The sequence below is a fragment of the Cheilinus undulatus genome, linkage group 6 (genome assembly GCF_018320785.1).
Source record: "Cheilinus undulatus linkage group 6, ASM1832078v1, whole genome shotgun sequence".
NCBI lineage: Eukaryota > Metazoa > Chordata > Actinopteri > Labriformes > Labridae > Cheilinus > Cheilinus undulatus.
In genome coordinates, this window is record NC_054870.1 from 8,465,322 (window position 1) to 8,483,293 (window position 17,972).

The following is a 17,972-nucleotide window of genomic DNA, read 5'->3' on the forward strand; positions in this document are numbered from 1 at the left end:
ACAAGTATGAGCGCAGAGGAGTCCAGGCAGAGTGCACAACAATTTTTAGCATCCACTGGTTGCATAATCCTCAAAGCAACAGGAGCAACACCCTGCACATGGAAACTTAATGACCTACTTTGGTTTTTCTTTTCCTCTCTCTTTGAATAAACTTTAAAATGTAGATGATAAACCTCGCAGATTTAAACATGACTCATTATAAACTTTAAATCTTTGTGCTCTCTCCTCTAAAGGTCCTGCCTGACTTGTTTTTCCTCACACTGCAGGAATGTGGTTTCCCTGCCCTGCAGCAGAGCAACACTGCCCCCCAGAGGAGACACAGGGGACAGGCTGAGGAAGACTGAATCGCCCCCTGCTGGACGAAGATAGAGCACAAACAGTCCCAAAGACACAAAAGTATGATGAAATCCGATGAGAGTATGATGTATGAGAGATGCTCATTCCAACATGACTCAGAATTATCTTTTCTTGATACTTTTATAAATTGTGTTGCAGTTCTGTTGTTTTTCTTTGTTTTAATCTACAAACTTCTGCACATCTTGCACCTGAGGATTTAGACAGGTTATTAATCTCCAGGAGGAAGCATGGCATTACAATTGCTTCTACTTAGAATATTACCATAAATATACAAGCATTAACATATATAACAAAGAAGTATGCATATGTCAATTATGTACAGTAAAAAATGTATAATACTGCATAAAATAAAAAGGTATTTAGTCAGAAATAAGTACAAATAGGACCAAATACAACATACATCTCATTACTGCACTTTAAAAACACAGGTAATGTAAATATTACTTTAAATAATGAAGCACTGAGCTCATCTAGGACTACCAGAGCCACTTGGTGGTGATTGCAGTGAGCCACACTGTGACACCACCTTCATTTCTGTCTGTCAATGGTGGAAACTTCTGGAACAGCTTACCATCTACAACCAGGGAATGTCCTACACAGGCCACCGTTAAAGCTCAGGTAAAAGGATGAATTAATTCAAACCAGACCTGCAAACAAATATAATAGCACCATAGATAATTATTATTTTTGCAAGCATGCAGATTACATTTCACATCTTACATGGCAGAGGTTCCCAAATATTGTTTGTTGGGCACCCCTTTGGCAGATGAAAATATTTACCCCCAACATGCATATCAACACATAAAAACGTAAATGTACGAAAAACACACTAGCATTAACAACTAAAGCACACAAATTACATTTTTTCTTCAAATTAACCACAACTGAAAACCTTAAAGACTTTTAAAATTCGGACTATTTTAAATTCTGACAGTTTGCTGAAAACACAAACTTAAAAAACATCTTTGAGATTGATAAGTCTTCTAATAATTTTATTACTGCTCTGGGCTTTTTTGGTGTTACAATTCTCTTGATTCTCAGATGCAGCTGTGAGACTGACAATCTCAGGCCATTTTCAGTGTCCAGCTTTGATTTGTTTTTTGTCTTAACTGCAGCAACAGCAGAAAAAAACAACTCTCTCACACAGGTAGAATGTTGCAAAAAGATAGAGTATGGCCAAGACTCTCAGTGACATTACTGATTCTGAGGTGACATCAATGAACTGCTCCTGTTCTGCAGTGCTAAAGTCATCATCGTGTTGCTTGGCCTGGCCTTGCCACGTCCCCCATCATGACCTCATGCCTCCTGGGGGGGCCCACGGCCCACTTTGGGAACCACTGCTAAATGCAACAGTTTTTTAAAGATTTGCATATTACTAGATGCACTTATGTGTAAGGACCATAGTAAGAGTCTATGCACTTATTCATGAGACTGCATTAATAAAAGATTTAATTTGCTTTTAAGCTTAACCTTTTAACCTACCTGAAAATAAAATGCTGATGCTGAATCTTAAGTAAAAAAAAAAAAAAGGTTCTTAAAGCAATATTTTGTTGTGTTATCGTTTGGTTTGCTTTGGCATCTTTGAATGTAACTGCACTGTGGTAAAACACACATGGGGGTTACCGCCTCCTCCTGATCGTGTATTTGCTGACAGAGGGTGGTAACCCTGGCAAAGATGTTATGAGAAGCCAAAGAACCACGTGTACCGACAAGGTACAGTGGCATTGTCAGATTGTGTGCAAATATGACTCTGCTAGCGTCTATGCCTGTTGTTTGAACACTGTTTACCAGAGGTGGAAAAAGTACACAACTATTGTGCTCAAGTAAAAGGACAGTTATCCTGGTTAAACTTTAGTTGAATAAAAGTGATGGTCCATAAATAATAAAAGTAAAAAGTATTTAATGTAAAGTTTTCTTGAAGTACAGAGTAGCTACTGCTGATTTGTAAGAGAACAGATCTCCAAACATGTTGTTCAGGTAAAGTCACACCTCTGTGATAAAGTAAAATACACATCACAATTGACAGCGTCAATAACCCGTGTAGAGTTAAATTTCACATTTCCAAAGAGCCTATATTGTGCCACACTAGAAAAAGATAAACTACACTTTTTCAAGAAATGTTTTAAAAAATGAGCCCCCCAGGACCCAAGAGAGAATAAAAAGTGACACACTGCCATGAAAAATCAACACATATTGTAATTCTTTCATTGATAAAACCCTAAAAAAGGCCTATGCATGCTTTTCTTACCTAAAGACCTTTGTATGTCTCTTAATAACGCTTTTCTGTTGCTGCTGATGCACTGTGATGTCAAGCATCTTGGTCCATGATTTCCTTCAGTGTTAAGGTTCCCTCTTATCTTAAAAAGTCTAAATGCAAATGTTTATGTGGTTAGCAAGGTTGCATTGCATGTGCCTTTTTTTCCACACAGAAGCCTCCATGTTTTGGGATGTTGTGTTCACTCTCCTCTCTCCATCTTGTTGCAGAGTGAAGTGTGGTTTGCAGAGAGAGCTGCCCCGTCTCAGTGTGATGTCAGCTCTCCAGGATGGCAAAATGTTCACATGAAAACGTCCAAAGTGCTCCACTGAGCTGCTGGAGTTGTGTCAGAATTGAAACCCACAGTGGAAAGATCGCAGCGCTGGCAGCAGCTCAGGAGCGACTTTGAATCAGAGCGAGTGCTGCAGGCAGATATTTTGGTCAGGAGGGTGTAAAAACTCTGGGCAACACATATCACCAGAAAATTGCTGGTTTATGCGACACCAGTAACCATTAAGTGTTTTCCATAAAGGATCATAATTGAAAGAGTGGCTCTAGGAGAGATTTTTCTTTCAGTGACATGATTCTCTAAAGCGCAGAAAAAAGAAGGAAAATAGCAACGGGCGAAAAACAAGTGACATAAGAAGCTGGAATCTACTACAACCAACCCTAAAATTAGTGTGAGGGCTGCCCCGGGACTATTTGTGCTCCGAGCTGAGATAAATAGTTTAATGTGAAGGACAGACGCAGACAGGCTCCTGAGAAATCCCTTGAACATGTTCGCGTCTGCACAAACCGCTCACCCATCACACCGCTCCTCGGCTTTTTATTGGGGGATGTCGAGCTGTTCCAAAACATTACGTCAGGTTTACTGTAACAGGGAACATGGCTGCACACACAAGAAGACAGTAGCCCATTGTGCCGTCCTCCTAATTACATAAGCAGGAGAAGTAGAGGGAAACATAAAAGCAGAGTCGGATGGGAAGAATTGTGCAGTAAACTAAATATCACAGGAAAATAACACCTCATATAAACACACAGTAGGACTCACACTGAAATACAACTTTGGTGACGTGTCAGAGAAACACTCGCTTTCACATCCCATAGTGCAGTCGTAAAGTTTGTCTCGCTTCACAATCCCTCCATTGAAGTTTAAGTCGAAGCTTAAGGCGCTGACTTGTTTTGTTCAGACTTTAAAATCCCTGCGAGACGTTTAGGAAGCAGAACGAGCAGAAGACTCAATGCTGACGCTGTTACAAGTTTGTCGTGTGACACATTTGGACTGATAAGAGGACAGAGCAGTGAGTGTTGTTCCAATTATTGTTTGAGACCCTCAGCTGTCACATTTCCACACACAGAGTTAACATTGGTAATATCTGGAACAAAAGAAGCAACACATCCAACTACATGCCTTTTAAATAGAAAAAGAACATTGGAAAAAGCAATATTTTAGACATACCGTTTAATTAAAGAAGATGTCAAGAAACAGTAGAACTTCATCATTAAAAACAGGGGTGTCCAAACTTTTTCCACTGAGGGCCACATACAGAAATACAGAAGAATGGTGGGGCCACTTTCATTTTCCTCACCTTGAGGAAGTTTAAGTAAGACTAATCAAATGCAAGTTAATACATGCTTAGTGATTAAATACACCTAAGTGGTTTGCTAATGGCTGACAAGGCACATAGTCATTTTCAGAATTTGGGGGAGCCAATCAGATTTCAGGGGGTCCTGTTTGGCCCTGTCTACCACTGGCTCTGCCCCTGAAATGCTATTGGTGCCGCTATTTGCAGCAGTAATCCATCAGGACATTGTTAATCAACATATTGTCTTGTCAAAATGTTTGTTTATAGAATCAATATGGTAGTAAAATACAGTTGAGTACAAGCTTCATCATATAATATTTCATTTTATTTCTAGAATTTGCTGTGAGGCGCATTTGGCCCGTGGTTTGGACACCCCTGATTAAAAACATTTGGTTATCAAACATGAACAAAGTAAAAAATATTCCTGTTGATTCCTTCATTCATTCATTGAAAGATTCAGCCACAAAGCCAGTCATTGATCCCATGATGAAGTACCTTCATCCACTAACTTTTCCCTTATTGAAATACTAAGACATAAAGGAAAATTCCACTTTCTATAAGGGTCTTGTTTGTACACATTTTGGGGTCTAATAGATACTCAAGTTGGCAAATCTACTGATACTTTCTTGATACCACGTGCTGTAAATTATCTTTTCCCTGAGCTGCGTTGTTGCAGTCGGGCTTAAATCTGTCTGATTTCATGTAGTCTGAGCGGACAGCAGAAATCACAGAGAGCAGTATTTATCAATGATAAATCAGAGGAAATGCTTGATCTAAGATAGGCAATATACAGTAAATCTAAAGAAAAATCACATTCATTTTGCCTTCTATTGTCTCTTTTGATATCAACAGTATATCAATCCTTTCAGATTTGCAGGTTGGAAATTGAGTTGTTGATTTGAGTTTCCAGGAACCATATGTGTTACTGTGGTATCGAAACAGGTATCACTACTGTTGAATTTTAACTGGTGTTTTATTAAAATTCACTATCCTGCTATCATGGCAGCTCTAGCAGGTACGAAGAGCTTTGAAAAAGAAATAGGCTGTAATGTCTGTAACACAATCTGAAGTTTTTTATTTTCCTGACAGACTTAGATCTTAATCTGAGTGTCTAAGAGTAGAGAATAACAAAAAACAAACTAGTTTTACCTCACAGAAGAGATCGAAGAAAACAGAACACTTCAACTACTCACTATCTAGTCTTTAGTCTGTGGTTGGTCACAGGATACAAATGTCATCACAATCTGTCTCTCATTGGTGGAGAAATTTCCTGAATTTTTCCTGCTGCATTCTCACAATGGCTCACCTTGATTTTACACTGAAAACATGCAAGGGGTTGATGGGAAAAAGTCTGGGTAAAGTCTGATTCACCACCCAGAATTCAGGATATTTAGGAGTTTGTTTGTAGGGCTTTTGATCTATTAAGGCTTATGCTGCAGACATCACAGCCAGTTTCATTGCTGCATAATGAAAAAATCTGCTTGAGACTTCCAAAACCTTTTTTATCTGTTACTCATTTAGACCCAGACAGATGTAAAAATACCAGAATAACCCTTTACCCAGCTGTCTTTAAAATAAAAAAAATAAAACAGTTTGCTCCATCACCTCCATCTTTCTACTGCAGCCTGTCGAGAAGTTCCAGCACCAGGCTGGCTCTCTGGTTCTGCAGCAGCAGCCGGGCGTGCTCTATGGTGCTAGAGAACTGAGGCAGAGCAGGGAGGGAGTGCAGTGCATCTTGGGAGCTCAGGGCCTGGACTGTAGCCTGAGCTGAGAGTGTTTGGAGCTGGTGGAACAGGTCTGGATTTGTGATGTCTGGGGTTTGGGACTGTTTGAAGGTCAGGATGAGGGATTCAAGGTGTCTATGGAGAAGTTTCACCCACTGGATAGGCTCCGCCCACAGATTTCTATCTCCCTTTTCGAACAGGAAGTCCTCTTCATCCTGGTCACGAGCAAAAGGTAGTCAAGTTACTGGGTTCAATCCATAATATTTCTCCACTTAGCATAAAAGGTACATAACATTCAGAAAGTATTCAGACCCCCTTCACTTTTATCAATTTCGTTATGTTGCAACCTGAAGCTACAGCTGAAAAAATAGTTTTTTTTCTCTTTAGTATACACTCAGCACCACATCATGACTAGTGAAAACAATTTTTTTTTTTTTTGCAATCTAATGAAAAAATAAAAAATTGAAGTATCAGATATCCATCTCTGAGTTAACAGATTTTTCAAGTATAAAAGCCAAGTGGGCTTTCATGTCTTTTGCACTGAGGAGAGGCTTCTGTCTAGCTTCTCTGCCATAAAGCCCAGATCCGTGGAGGGCTGCAGTGATGACTGTCCTTCTGAAACTTTATCCCATCTCCACACAGGATCTCTGGAGCACAGTCAGTGATCCTCAGCTTCACGGTCACCTCTCCTACTCTCTCCTACTCTCCTACCCCCGCTCAGTTTGGCAAGATGACCAACTCTTGGAGGAGTCCTGGTTGTCCCAAACTTCTTCAATTTGAGAATTATGGAGGACACTGTGCTCTTGAGAACCTTCTGTGCAGTATTTTTTGTCGCCATCCCCAGATCTGTGCTTGTCAGCAATCCTGTCTCTAAGCTCTGCAAGCAGTTCCTCTGACCTCATGGCCTGGTTTTTGCTCTCACATGCATTGTCAGCTGTGCAGCCTTCTACAAATCACAGGTGGACTTCAATCAAGGTGTACATCTCAGCACAGATCAAGAGAAATGGGAGGCACCTGAGCTGAATTTCAAAGTTTTTCAAAGGGCCTGAATAATTATGTCAGTGTGATATTTCAGGTTTTTTTGTCTTTTTATTTCTAATCAATTTGCAAACATTTTTTTTTAAATTATGTTTTCACTTTGCCATGAAGGGGTACTGAGTGTAGATTTATGAGAATAAAAAAGATTTTTTTCAACTATAGCATCAGGCTGCAACATAACAAAGTTGAAGAAAGTGATGGGGTCTGAATACTGCCTGAATGCACTTTATGCCAGTATTTTCTAGAGGTGGGAATTTCTAGGCACCTCACGATTAGATTACAGTTCACAGGGCTATGATTTGATTCTTAATCGATTATTGATGCACTTGATTTTTTTTTCCTTACATTAGTGTATTTCTCACTGTGTCAAATATAATAATAACATTGCATTTGTGTTTAGAAAAAAAACATAAATTAAAGGTAGCAGCATCCTTTCCTTGTAACATATCTGAAATTACTAACATAAAAATGTCTTGTTTCACAGAAGAATAACTGGTAATCTAAATATTCCTGTTTCGTGCAGCGTGTCAGAGTTCTGCCTTTTTGTTCCTGCAATCCACAGTATTACATATTAAAATAATCAATCATTATCAATTATTGGACATCTATGAATTTATTCAGAATCTTCCACCTCCACATCACAATGTATCTAAGAATCAATTTGTTCTCCCACCTTTAGTGTTTTCCTCAGAATATTTCATATACATTAAAAAACACATAGTGCATTAATATGCATGTTTTACATTTACATTAATTTTAAAACTTGGCTGATAAATACAGTCAGAAAATGAATGACTTTAATAAATGCAAAGACATAATGTAAGGACTATTTATGGACTTACACTGGACTATAATGTTTTTGAGTTTTCAACAACTAAATCTAGACTAAAACTAAAGTTAAAAAAGACTAAAGTGTGACTAAAACTGAAGAACATTTTGATCTGAAGGCTAAGACTATATTTAAAATAACTGATCAAAAGATGATACATAATACACTGACTTTGTCAAAGCAATTAATCAGAACTCATTAAATGATAGATCACAATATTAGATAAATTAAAAAATCATCATTTGAATTAAAGCATTTTCTTATGTTGGCTATGAGAATACTGAATGTATGAGAATACAGCAGTTAATAAAAAAAGATTTAAGTCTCATTTTAAAAGAGCAAACGGATGTGGAAAGCCTGAGGTTCTCTGGTAGTTTGTTCTACAGGTGAGGACTGTAGAAACCAAAAGTTGCCTCTCTGTGCTCGAATCTGGGATTAATTTGTAATCTTGGCATGAGGATCTGAGGAGCTTGGATGCCTCATCAGGGACTAACAGATCTGATCGGTATTTTTTCACCAGAACAATTTAGTTTCCTATAAACTAGGAGTTAGATTTTAAAATCTTTCCTTTGACTCACAGGAAGCTTTCCTTTGTGCCATATCACTTACAGGCTGTGAGGACACTAATAGGAAACAGGTCAAATAAAAAGCTGATTTTGTCATCAATGCTCGTTACTTGGTGTTAGAGCACAGTGAGCTGAAAATAGTGCAACCAATTCAGAGAAATGGATACAATCTGTAAGCAAGGGACACGGCAGAAAAGCAGTGCTGACGGCCATGATCTTTAGCCCACAGACAGCGCTGTTTTAAAAATGTGATGTTTCAATGTTTTGAGGCTCATGTTCTGTTTTAAAAAGCAACATCCCAACTTTTGAAGAAATGGAGTTGTAAACATCTTGCAGTGAGTTAAAGATCCTGAGTTTTTAAAGACCAGTGCTCTGTTTGTCAATTCCTGACATTTCAGCTGTGCCTGTTTCTATTAACAAAATAATATTGTGACTTTATTATCTTAAATCTCAGTCAGAGTCTGTTTGTTCAGACTGCAATGTTCTTGTTCTCAAGTGTAACACTGTTAACTCTCCCTTTGTGCCTTCTTGAGGTCACTAAGAAAGCTAAAGACAAATTCTCACCAGACTGGAGGCTTCGACTGCCTCGTCTTCACAGTCTTCTTCTCCAAGCAGCCACTCTGTCAGAGCGAGGACCCCCGCTGGTATGTGCCCCCACACTTCAAATAGGTGACAGAGCAGGCTCACACCTGAATCCAGCGCTGCTGGAGGACACATGGACACACCTGGGGATGATAAAAGAGTATAAGTGAGCTGTGTTTTATATTAGAGATAAACAGAAAGCAGAGCAGACATGAGGGTTGTCACAAAGCCAGAATATTAAAATGTGAAATGAATCTAGATAAACTAAAGCAGTGTTGACACCTATTTAATACTGTGGCAGCAAAATAGAAGACGTAGAGCGTTACAGTTTCATTTAATAGATGTTTTTGGGCAAAGCAGCATCATCATGAGGTCTCAAAAACTAAATCAATGACGGCATCAAGAATTAACTGTGAGCACCAAACTACCAAGTATGGACTTGTTCACAAAGATCAGGTCTTAAACTTTCTCAGAAGTAGAAAGGGAATGAGTAGACCAAATGGAATTGGCGTCTTGTTCTACCTCTCAGGACTACAAAGGAGACTATTCTAGATTAGATTGTGGTTGTTCCCGAAAGAGCTGGTCCATTTGCTTTTTCTTGAAGGTAGACAGGGACTCTGGGGCTCGAATGGAGTTAGGTAACTGGGCCCACCACTGGAAGCCAACAGAATAAAAGGGCCTGGTGACCTGGGGCCCTGTTGTGATTGATGGATGGATGGATGCAGAGACAGATAAATATTTTATTAATCCAGAGGGAAATTCAAGAGAGTACAATGCGCTTTGTACTGGCAGAGCATAGTGGGCAAGATGGAGTGTAGGCCTGGATGTGGGATTCCAGATAAGCAGGAGCCATTCCTGCAGGTAATTTGTCAGAAAGTTTTGAGTTTGATGCAAGCTACAACTGGATCCCAGTGAAGAGAGATGAACAACAAAGTGATGTGCTATTTTGGGCTGGTTAAAGACCAGAGATTCTGCTGCATTCTGGATCATTTGCGGAATGGATGCTGGTCAGTCAGGAGTTGTATTAGTCTAAGGCTGAGTACGGTTTCTAAGGTAATTTTCACATCTGATAGTCCAGGGGACTCGGTTTGATTGAGGGCTGAAATTGCAACAATTTTGCACTTTCATGTGGTTTGGTTCACTTTCATATTGCGCTTGGTCAAACCAACCAAACCGTCGCGTAAACATCAAGCGGTTATAATGACTGCTCATTTGTGGCGGTATCTGCACAAGGAAACCATATAAATAATGGAGTAACACCAGATTTATGCTGTCTTGAGACTTCTGCTTTGGTGTTCATATAAAATGTTTCACAAGAAGGCACCCAGTATGAGCAGAAATGGGGCAGTGAGCGATCCAGCATTTTGTTCTTTGCATTAGACGAATAAATCATTACCAAGAAGAAGGCAAGCAAAAATGAGAGTAAGTAGCTACAAAGTGCTGACATGTTTACGCAGACACCGAGTGAGGTATCACATGTATTCAAATATATACAATCCACTGTATAATAACTGCACTTTATGATCTTCCTGCCTTTGGTTCACAAGTTGTTCTGCTTTGCATACACACCTCAAAAGAACAGCACCAGGGTTTGATGCAATCAGACCAGAGTTCAATTGTTTGTTCCACACCAAAGTTCTTACATGCTTTAATGCCACTCCAAACATACTGGAGTATCCGAGGAAAAACGGACCAGGGTTTGTTTAGAGTGGGCAAAACAACTCTGGTGCGAAAGTGGCCCAAGTTTTACCCTGCACTTTTGATTTTAGTGGCTCCTGTGCCACTTGAACTGGAGTAAAGCCTAAAACGTTGGTCCTACGTTACACTGTGAGACATGTTGACGGACAGCCATTGTCATGGTCTTACGACCAAAGAAAGCCTAGGATAAAATTCTCACAGCGGCAGAAATTTAGGATGACCATCTCACAATATGACTGCTTCTATGACCTACGTCGACTAACCAACCAGTGGGAATTCAGGAAGAAATGATGTAACGATAAATACGACACTTGGCACAAACAGACAAACAAGTTAGCATTAGCATAGAGACAATGCCAAAATGAAACAGTTTGTTGGATTCCAATAAGGAGGAAAATCTTGATCTAAGATGTTTTTCTAAGCATGTGAATGCTACAATAACAACAGTTTTCTTGTTGCTCTGCCTCATTATTTACCACGTTATTGGCAGCATAGATAGATGACGAACACTGATGATGTTTATTTCTTGCACATTGGTGTATATTGCAGGTGGTCATTAATCATGACATTCAGGTTCCAGACAGACTCCGTGTCCATGGACAGCCAACCCTACTGAATGGGTCATTTTTCTAAGCCAAATACCAAAATATCACCAATGTATTTGGGAAGTTTTGACATTGCTCTCTGTCTCTAAATATAACTGAAGATCTGCATTTTATTTTTTATCTATTCACTTTTTTGAAGACTAAGTATGCTTTGACATTTACTTTCAGTAAAATGACAGAGATTGTTTTATTTTAAAAGGCGTACAATTAGAAACTATCAGTAATTATGACAACCATAGAAGGCAAATAATACTGTTGGCAATAAACAGGCTGACAACCTAAAACCACTTCTGTCCTCATTACAATTGGCCTCAGGTACAGGTGTTTGAGTCCACTTCGCTCACCCTTATTATCCCCAGACGACAGCAGGTCAGGAGGTATCCGCTGAGCAGAGCATGAACTTCTGACTCTTTCACCTTTAACTGAGGATGAACTTTTGAAGGCAACAGGACCTCTGACATGGATTTCAGCCCAACTCAAGCTCATAATGAGGGGAGAGGTCAGGGGAAAGTTCAGAGAAGTGGAGACGTTTTCTCAGAACAGAACCAGGTCCAGCTAGCATTTAGGAGAAATGTCTGAGTTTGTGGGACACTCGTGTGTCTATTTAAACTCAATAAAACTTAAACTAAAGAGGAAATCATTTAGATATCAGTTTGTAATAATGACTCAGGAGTTTGTGTTCTTATTGGTAGCTTGAAACAAGGCTTAATTCAAAATGTCCCAGAAGTTACCCACATAATTCCTTTTCTATTCTCTTATCCTTGATCTCCATGACAAACTTAACAGGGTCAAGGTGTATTGTTGTAGTCAAGACCAAGACTTTTGGGGGGTGGAGAATGAGTCTAGGCCAAGACTGAGACAAGCTGAGACTGACACAAGACCATAAAAATCAGTTAAAAAAACACATCACAAAGTTGAACAGTACAAGAACACTCTCTCTTTAGTTTTCTTTCAAATAAATTTGACTGCAAGGCCCCACAATGCAAAAATCTCAAATCCTAGAAAATCTGTCCAACTAACTTCTTGTCAAAAATAAATCCTTGTATGTATTAAAACACCAATGGCAAGTCCAGAATAGTTTGAAATATCTGAAAATTAGACATTTATCTACATTTGTCATGTGAATGAGCCACTGTGGCAGTCTGAAGATCAACCAATCCATATGTCAGATTTATTTGTGTAGCACCAACTCAGAACCAAAGTTATCTCAAGACACTTTACCAAGAGAGCAGGTCGAGACCGTACCATGCCATACCCTTTGTTATATTATGTATAAAGAAAGACGTAACATTAATCCACCATGAGCTCAGCCCTAGGCAACAGTTAGCAAAGTTACATTGGCAAGGAAAACAGTCATCTGCTGAAGCTGTGGGGGTTGAGAAGGGGCAGAGGAAAAAGGAGAGAGGGAGAGATAAACTTTATGACACACTGAACTGCCTCTGTTGCAAAGGCAGTGCAGATTACCCCAAAGGAGTAATAAAGGAAGGAATGAAGCGTCTTTCCTTATCTTTCACGGAATTCAAACAGATTTTATCATGGCCAACACTCAGCTACAGTGCCGATAAGAAGTTTTCGACCCTGTGCATGTTATACCCTTTTTAGTGATTTTGTAAATTCATCATAGTAAAAATAATTTGGATTTTATGACAAAAAAAACCCAAACTAGTCTGTGTGGATAGGTCTCATTCAGGCTTGCACACCTGGACACTGCAATTTTACTCCATTCTTTTTTGCAAAACTGCTCAAGCTCTGTCAGGTTGCAAGTGGATCATGGATCACATGATTGGCCGTTTTCAAATCCAGATACAAATTCTGTATTGGATTGAGGAATGGACTTTGACTCGGCCACTCCAGAACATTCACCTTGTTGTCTTTCAACCATTTCTGTGAAGCTTTCACTGTATGCTTTGGGAAATAATCTTGCAGGATAATAAATCCCCCAAGCTGTTGTTCTCTTGCAGACTGAATAAAATTGTCCTCCAAAGTTTTCCTGTATTTTGCAGTATTCATTTTACACTTCACCTTGACAAGCCTTCTAGAGACGGCTGCAGAGAAGCATCCCCACAGCATGATGCTGCCACAGTATGCTTCACAGTGAGGTTGGTGTGTTTGTAGTGATGTGCGGTGTTTGGTGTCTGCCAAAAATAGCATCTTCTGATGACCAAAAAGCACCATTTTAATCTCACCAGACCAAAGAACTTTCTTCCATTTGATGATGGAGTCTCCCACATGCCTTTTGGTTAACTCTAGACAAGGTCTAATATGAGTTTCTTCAACAGTGGCTTTCTCTTTGCCTCGTTCCCATAAAACTTGGACTGGTGAAGAAACCAACCAACAGTTGTTGTATGCAGAGTCTCTCCCATCTCAGCTGCTTAAGTTTGTAACTCCTTCAGAGTAGTCATAGGTGTCTTGGTGGCCTCTCTCACTAGTCTCCTTTTTGTACAGTCACTCAGTTTGTGAGGATGGCCTGATCTAGGCAGATTCACACATGTGCCATATTCCTTACATTTCTTGATGATTGATTTAACTGAACTCCTTTCGGTGCCTTGGAGTTCTTCTGTTTCCACTCCCTGGCTTATACTTTTTAATAATCTTTTCTCTGAGCTGCTTGGAGTGTTTTTTTGTTTTCATAGTGTAATGGTACCCAGGAATACATTTAATAAACTCAGATGAACACTAATTGTGAGACTACTAGCATCAACTGGCTGGATCTCTGTTGAGTAAGGTCAGTCACTTTAAAGGGCTGTATATTTATGCAGACACTTATTTTACATTACATATTTTTGCTTGTTGACTTTACTTTGTAGAAATCTGTTTTTACTTTGACATTAACTTTTTTTTTTTGCCAAAAAAGCCAATTCAAATTGACCACGATTGATTTATAAAATCATTAAAAGGGTAAAACATCCAAGAGGTGAATATCTTTTAAAAGCACTATACTTCTGGGTCTCTTCGTGAGGAACCTTCTCAAACGTAAAGGACTACTGAAAGGTAGTCTAACCCTAAAAATGCCTTCTACTAATAACTGTGGGGGACATCCAGAAAAAAGTTCAGTTTATGAGATCTAAGTGTTTAAGCTTTTGTCAGTGTAAGTATGACTTGGTTCATCCAGAGATACAAACAGTGTTTGACAAATTTATTAGACCACCCTAACCAAAGTAAGGTTTATGCCACAGCTGCCCTAAATTAACAGCATTGGTAATTACCAAAATCATTTTTATGTTTCTGCAATGGTTAATACACCAATATGTAGAAGCTCTTTAACCCAAATGAAATTTTTAATGCTAAAATATAATTATTATTGTTATCCATGAATTTTTGAATTTACTGATTTACAACAAAACTGAACAAATAGTAAAGCACATGATTATTTCTTGATTAATATGTCAAACTATAGTTATTTACTTGCATTCCTGAACAGAAAAATTAGTTTTAGTGGTTGAATGTTATGCTTGATTAATTTCTGACTTCTCATAGAAGCCCAGTGAGCCGGCTCAAATTTGGGCGAATTCAGTTTGAAATTCCTCATTCCTGTTCAAAATGGTAAAACGTGGAGAGCTCAGTGGAAATGAAAGAGTCTGCATTAAAGCACTTCATGATGCTGGATGGTGTCTAAAACAAATATGACTGTATAACTTTCCAGCAGTTAAAGTTGTTCTGTTTACATTACCTTAAGTGGTAGGTGTATTTTATTTTATATATGTTTATCAAACCAGAACGAAAGTCATTATATTATTTCTCATTTGCTTTGAGGTTTGTTTTGATTAGAGTTTCCCGATCTCCCAACTGTGTGTGAAGTGGACAGGGTTTGCTACAAAAGTAAATTTAATCCTTAGGTTTCATTTTCACTTTATTGTTCATCAGGACTGGTACGCCTCGTCGGTGAGTGACTATATGCTAGTATTGCTAGTGTCTCAAACAGGGATTAATGCCACATGAGCGATTGTAAACTTACCTTGGTTAATTCTGGTTTTTGTTTGTGTTTACATTGCAGGTTTACAACCTAACTAAGGTCTAACTACTTTTGTAACCATCAAGCAAATGCGCGGGCGTTTGTTGTATGTGTGTGCAATAAACGTAAAAGGAGAGACCTGAGTTGTATCCGCCGTACCTGTTCTGATAACCCTTCCAGAGGGGAGTTTGTTAAGCTATAGCAGGTAGCTTAGTAAAAGTCTGGACAGTTGTAAACCGCCTTCGGAGCCGTGCCAAGGAGTACACGGACCCCGAGCGGAAAACGGCCATAGTTGAGGACCAGCGCCAGGACAAGGGACTCGGAGTTGGAGTCAAAAAGGCCACACCAACGGGGGAGCCGAAGCCACGAGCTAACGGGACCGTTAATGGGCTGAACAATCTCCACAACCGCAGGTAAAGCTGTGTGGATAGTAAAAACTGCAAAGCTGAAAAAACGTCCGTTTCTGAGCTGAAGTACTGCTAAGTTACTATGCTAAAGGAGGCTAACGTTGCTTAGAGTTACCGCTGACAGAAACGTGACCGTGGATGCAACGCGGCTGCCCGCTGTGAGTGATAACAGGCAAAAGGTGGTAGCACTTGTAAGGAGCCGTTCGAGGACGAACCATTCGTTTCGAACGAATCTTTTGATCGAACGATTCGAATCTTTTGAACAATTCGAATCCTTTGAACGATTCTTTTTGTTGCTGAAGTAATTCAAGTGATTCGGTTCATTTGGAGGGAACAAAATGGCAGAAGACAAGCCAGATCTAGAGAGTTTAAAGCGGAGGCGTTCAAATGCACAACGGAACTTCACGACACGGATAAACCGCCTTAGTGTCTTAGCTGGCCGTTTACGTGAGGTTGATTTGTCAGAAGAGTTAACAAAAATGAAAGACGATTATGTTAAACTCCTCGATGCCAGTAATGACTATATTGACACACTGGGCCAGGTAGACCAATCAGACGACGACAGTGAGTCGCGGGATGCCCTGGCAAAGAGAGAAGCCAACGAGCTAAAATTCCTTGAAGCTGAGAGCATGATCATGGAAATGCTGTGGTCCAAGTATGCAGCACCAGACATAGACACTCTCGTAACACAGTTCAAGTCTGCTTTTGATCGGGCTGAGGCATTTGGGAAGGATAAAATAGTACCATGGTCGCAGCAAGGGGTCGAAAGTAGTAAGCTGGATAGAAAACTCCATGAACTCAGTGACACTGTGTATCCCTGGAGAGACTATCGACCGCACGGAAAGGACAAATGGATGCTCTTTTTGTCATTGAAAGAGGACAAGGAGCAACTGATGGATGAGTGGACATGCCCGGGAGAGTGAGCAAGATAGAAGGGGCAGTCTTGAGCATGATGATGGTGGTGACAGTGACGGAGGTGAGAAGGAAGAGGATAAAGATGTGGAAGGTGATAATGCAGTCGATGGGCATGTCAAATCAGCTAGTGATAGCCTTATAGCCGCTGATAACATCACTTTTACCCAACCAGTAACCCTCGCTGTTGCTACCCCAACTGTTACCACTGAATCCACTGTTGTCGCTCCACCCATTGACAGGCAGGGAACTGTATACGTTACAAGCCTGCCGTCCATTTTGGCTAACAGAGCAAGCATCAATACCAGCTGCCCTAAAGTTACTACCGTCAGTAGTCAGCCTCTAGGCAGGCATGTAGCAACCGCCGTGCTAAGTACACCCCAGCAGGCATTACGACCCACCATGCAGTCACAACAACCTGACAGTGGACTTAATGTCAGCTTTGCTTCACCTCCGACCCTCACCAGCACGCCACAACTGCTGAGCGTTCCTGCTCCGCCCGTCAATCTTAGCATGGGACAAGGGAGTAGTGTGTCGACAGTGGCTTAGGTGCGTATGCAGGGGGGGTTGACAGCTCTCAGTGGGCCCGACCTAAGATTAGGCTCACACCAATAAGTTTGCCTAAGTTCTCCGGGGACAGGAGGGACTATTGGCGCTGGAAGGCTGAATGGGAGAGTATCCAGGCACAAGCAGAACCTACGGGATCACCAGAATGCAAAAAACTTCATTTGCTAGACAGTTTAGATGAAGCTGTGAAAAATAAACTCAGACTGTTACGTTGCAGAAATTCAAACGATATCTTCAGGGAACTAGAAAACCATTATGGTGATAAAGGGCAAACAGCAGAGGAGATCGTGCTAGAGCTACAGTCCCGACCTGCTGTAAAGAATCACCAGCCACGAGAGACATTAGAGTTGATCCTAGCAGTGGAGAGGGCAGCCTTGGACCTCACAGATCTGGGCTGTGTAGATGCTATACAGAACCAGTTGGTGATTCGGTCTTTAGAGAGCAAACTCCCTGATACCATGAAAAGAGAGTGGCTCATGTATGTAAGAAACCCTGATAACAATGTCCAACCAGGAAACCGTTTCGACAGGCTCTTGCTGTTCTTGGAAGACCAAAAGTCGTTACTTGTGAGGTTGGAGCAATTGCTACCCAGCAAGCCATGGCCTACTAACACTCCTGAGAGGCCAAGCTACCGGGAGAAGCTGGGTGACAGAAGGAGGGAAAAGAAGTCATTCACTAAGACTACAGCAAGTGAAGTCAAAAGAGACTCCCAGCAAATACTATGTGCTGTGTGTGGTGATGAAGAACATGGAGGGAGGCTCTTCCGCTGTAAAACTTTCAAGAAAGCTAATCTGTCGGAGAAGAAAGCCCAGGTGAAAAAAGTAAAGGCATGTGCGAAGTGCCTGGCTGTTCATGGGATCGACGGAACCTGCACTCCAAAGTACCTCTGTCGCAA

The 17,972-nt window shown here is 40.3% G+C and overlaps 1 protein-coding gene across 2 annotated transcripts in view; it reads right to left on the bottom strand.

The window, feature by feature from the left end:
- Positions 1 to 3,448: 3,448 nt before the first annotated feature.
- Positions 3,449 to 17,972, bottom strand: part of thada (THADA armadillo repeat containing) — a 200,325-nt gene continuing 185,801 nt past the window's right edge. For both annotated transcript variants that reach the window (XM_041789514.1, XM_041789513.1), the window contains exons 37-38: positions 8,919 to 9,079; positions 3,449 to 6,136 (exon numbers count right to left, since the gene is read on the bottom strand). In XM_041789514.1, the coding sequence (XP_041645448.1) occupies positions 5,813 to 6,136; positions 8,919 to 9,079 (485 nt within the window). In that variant the 3' untranslated portion in view covers positions 3,449 to 5,812. The remainder of the gene's footprint in view (positions 6,137 to 8,918; positions 9,080 to 17,972) is intronic.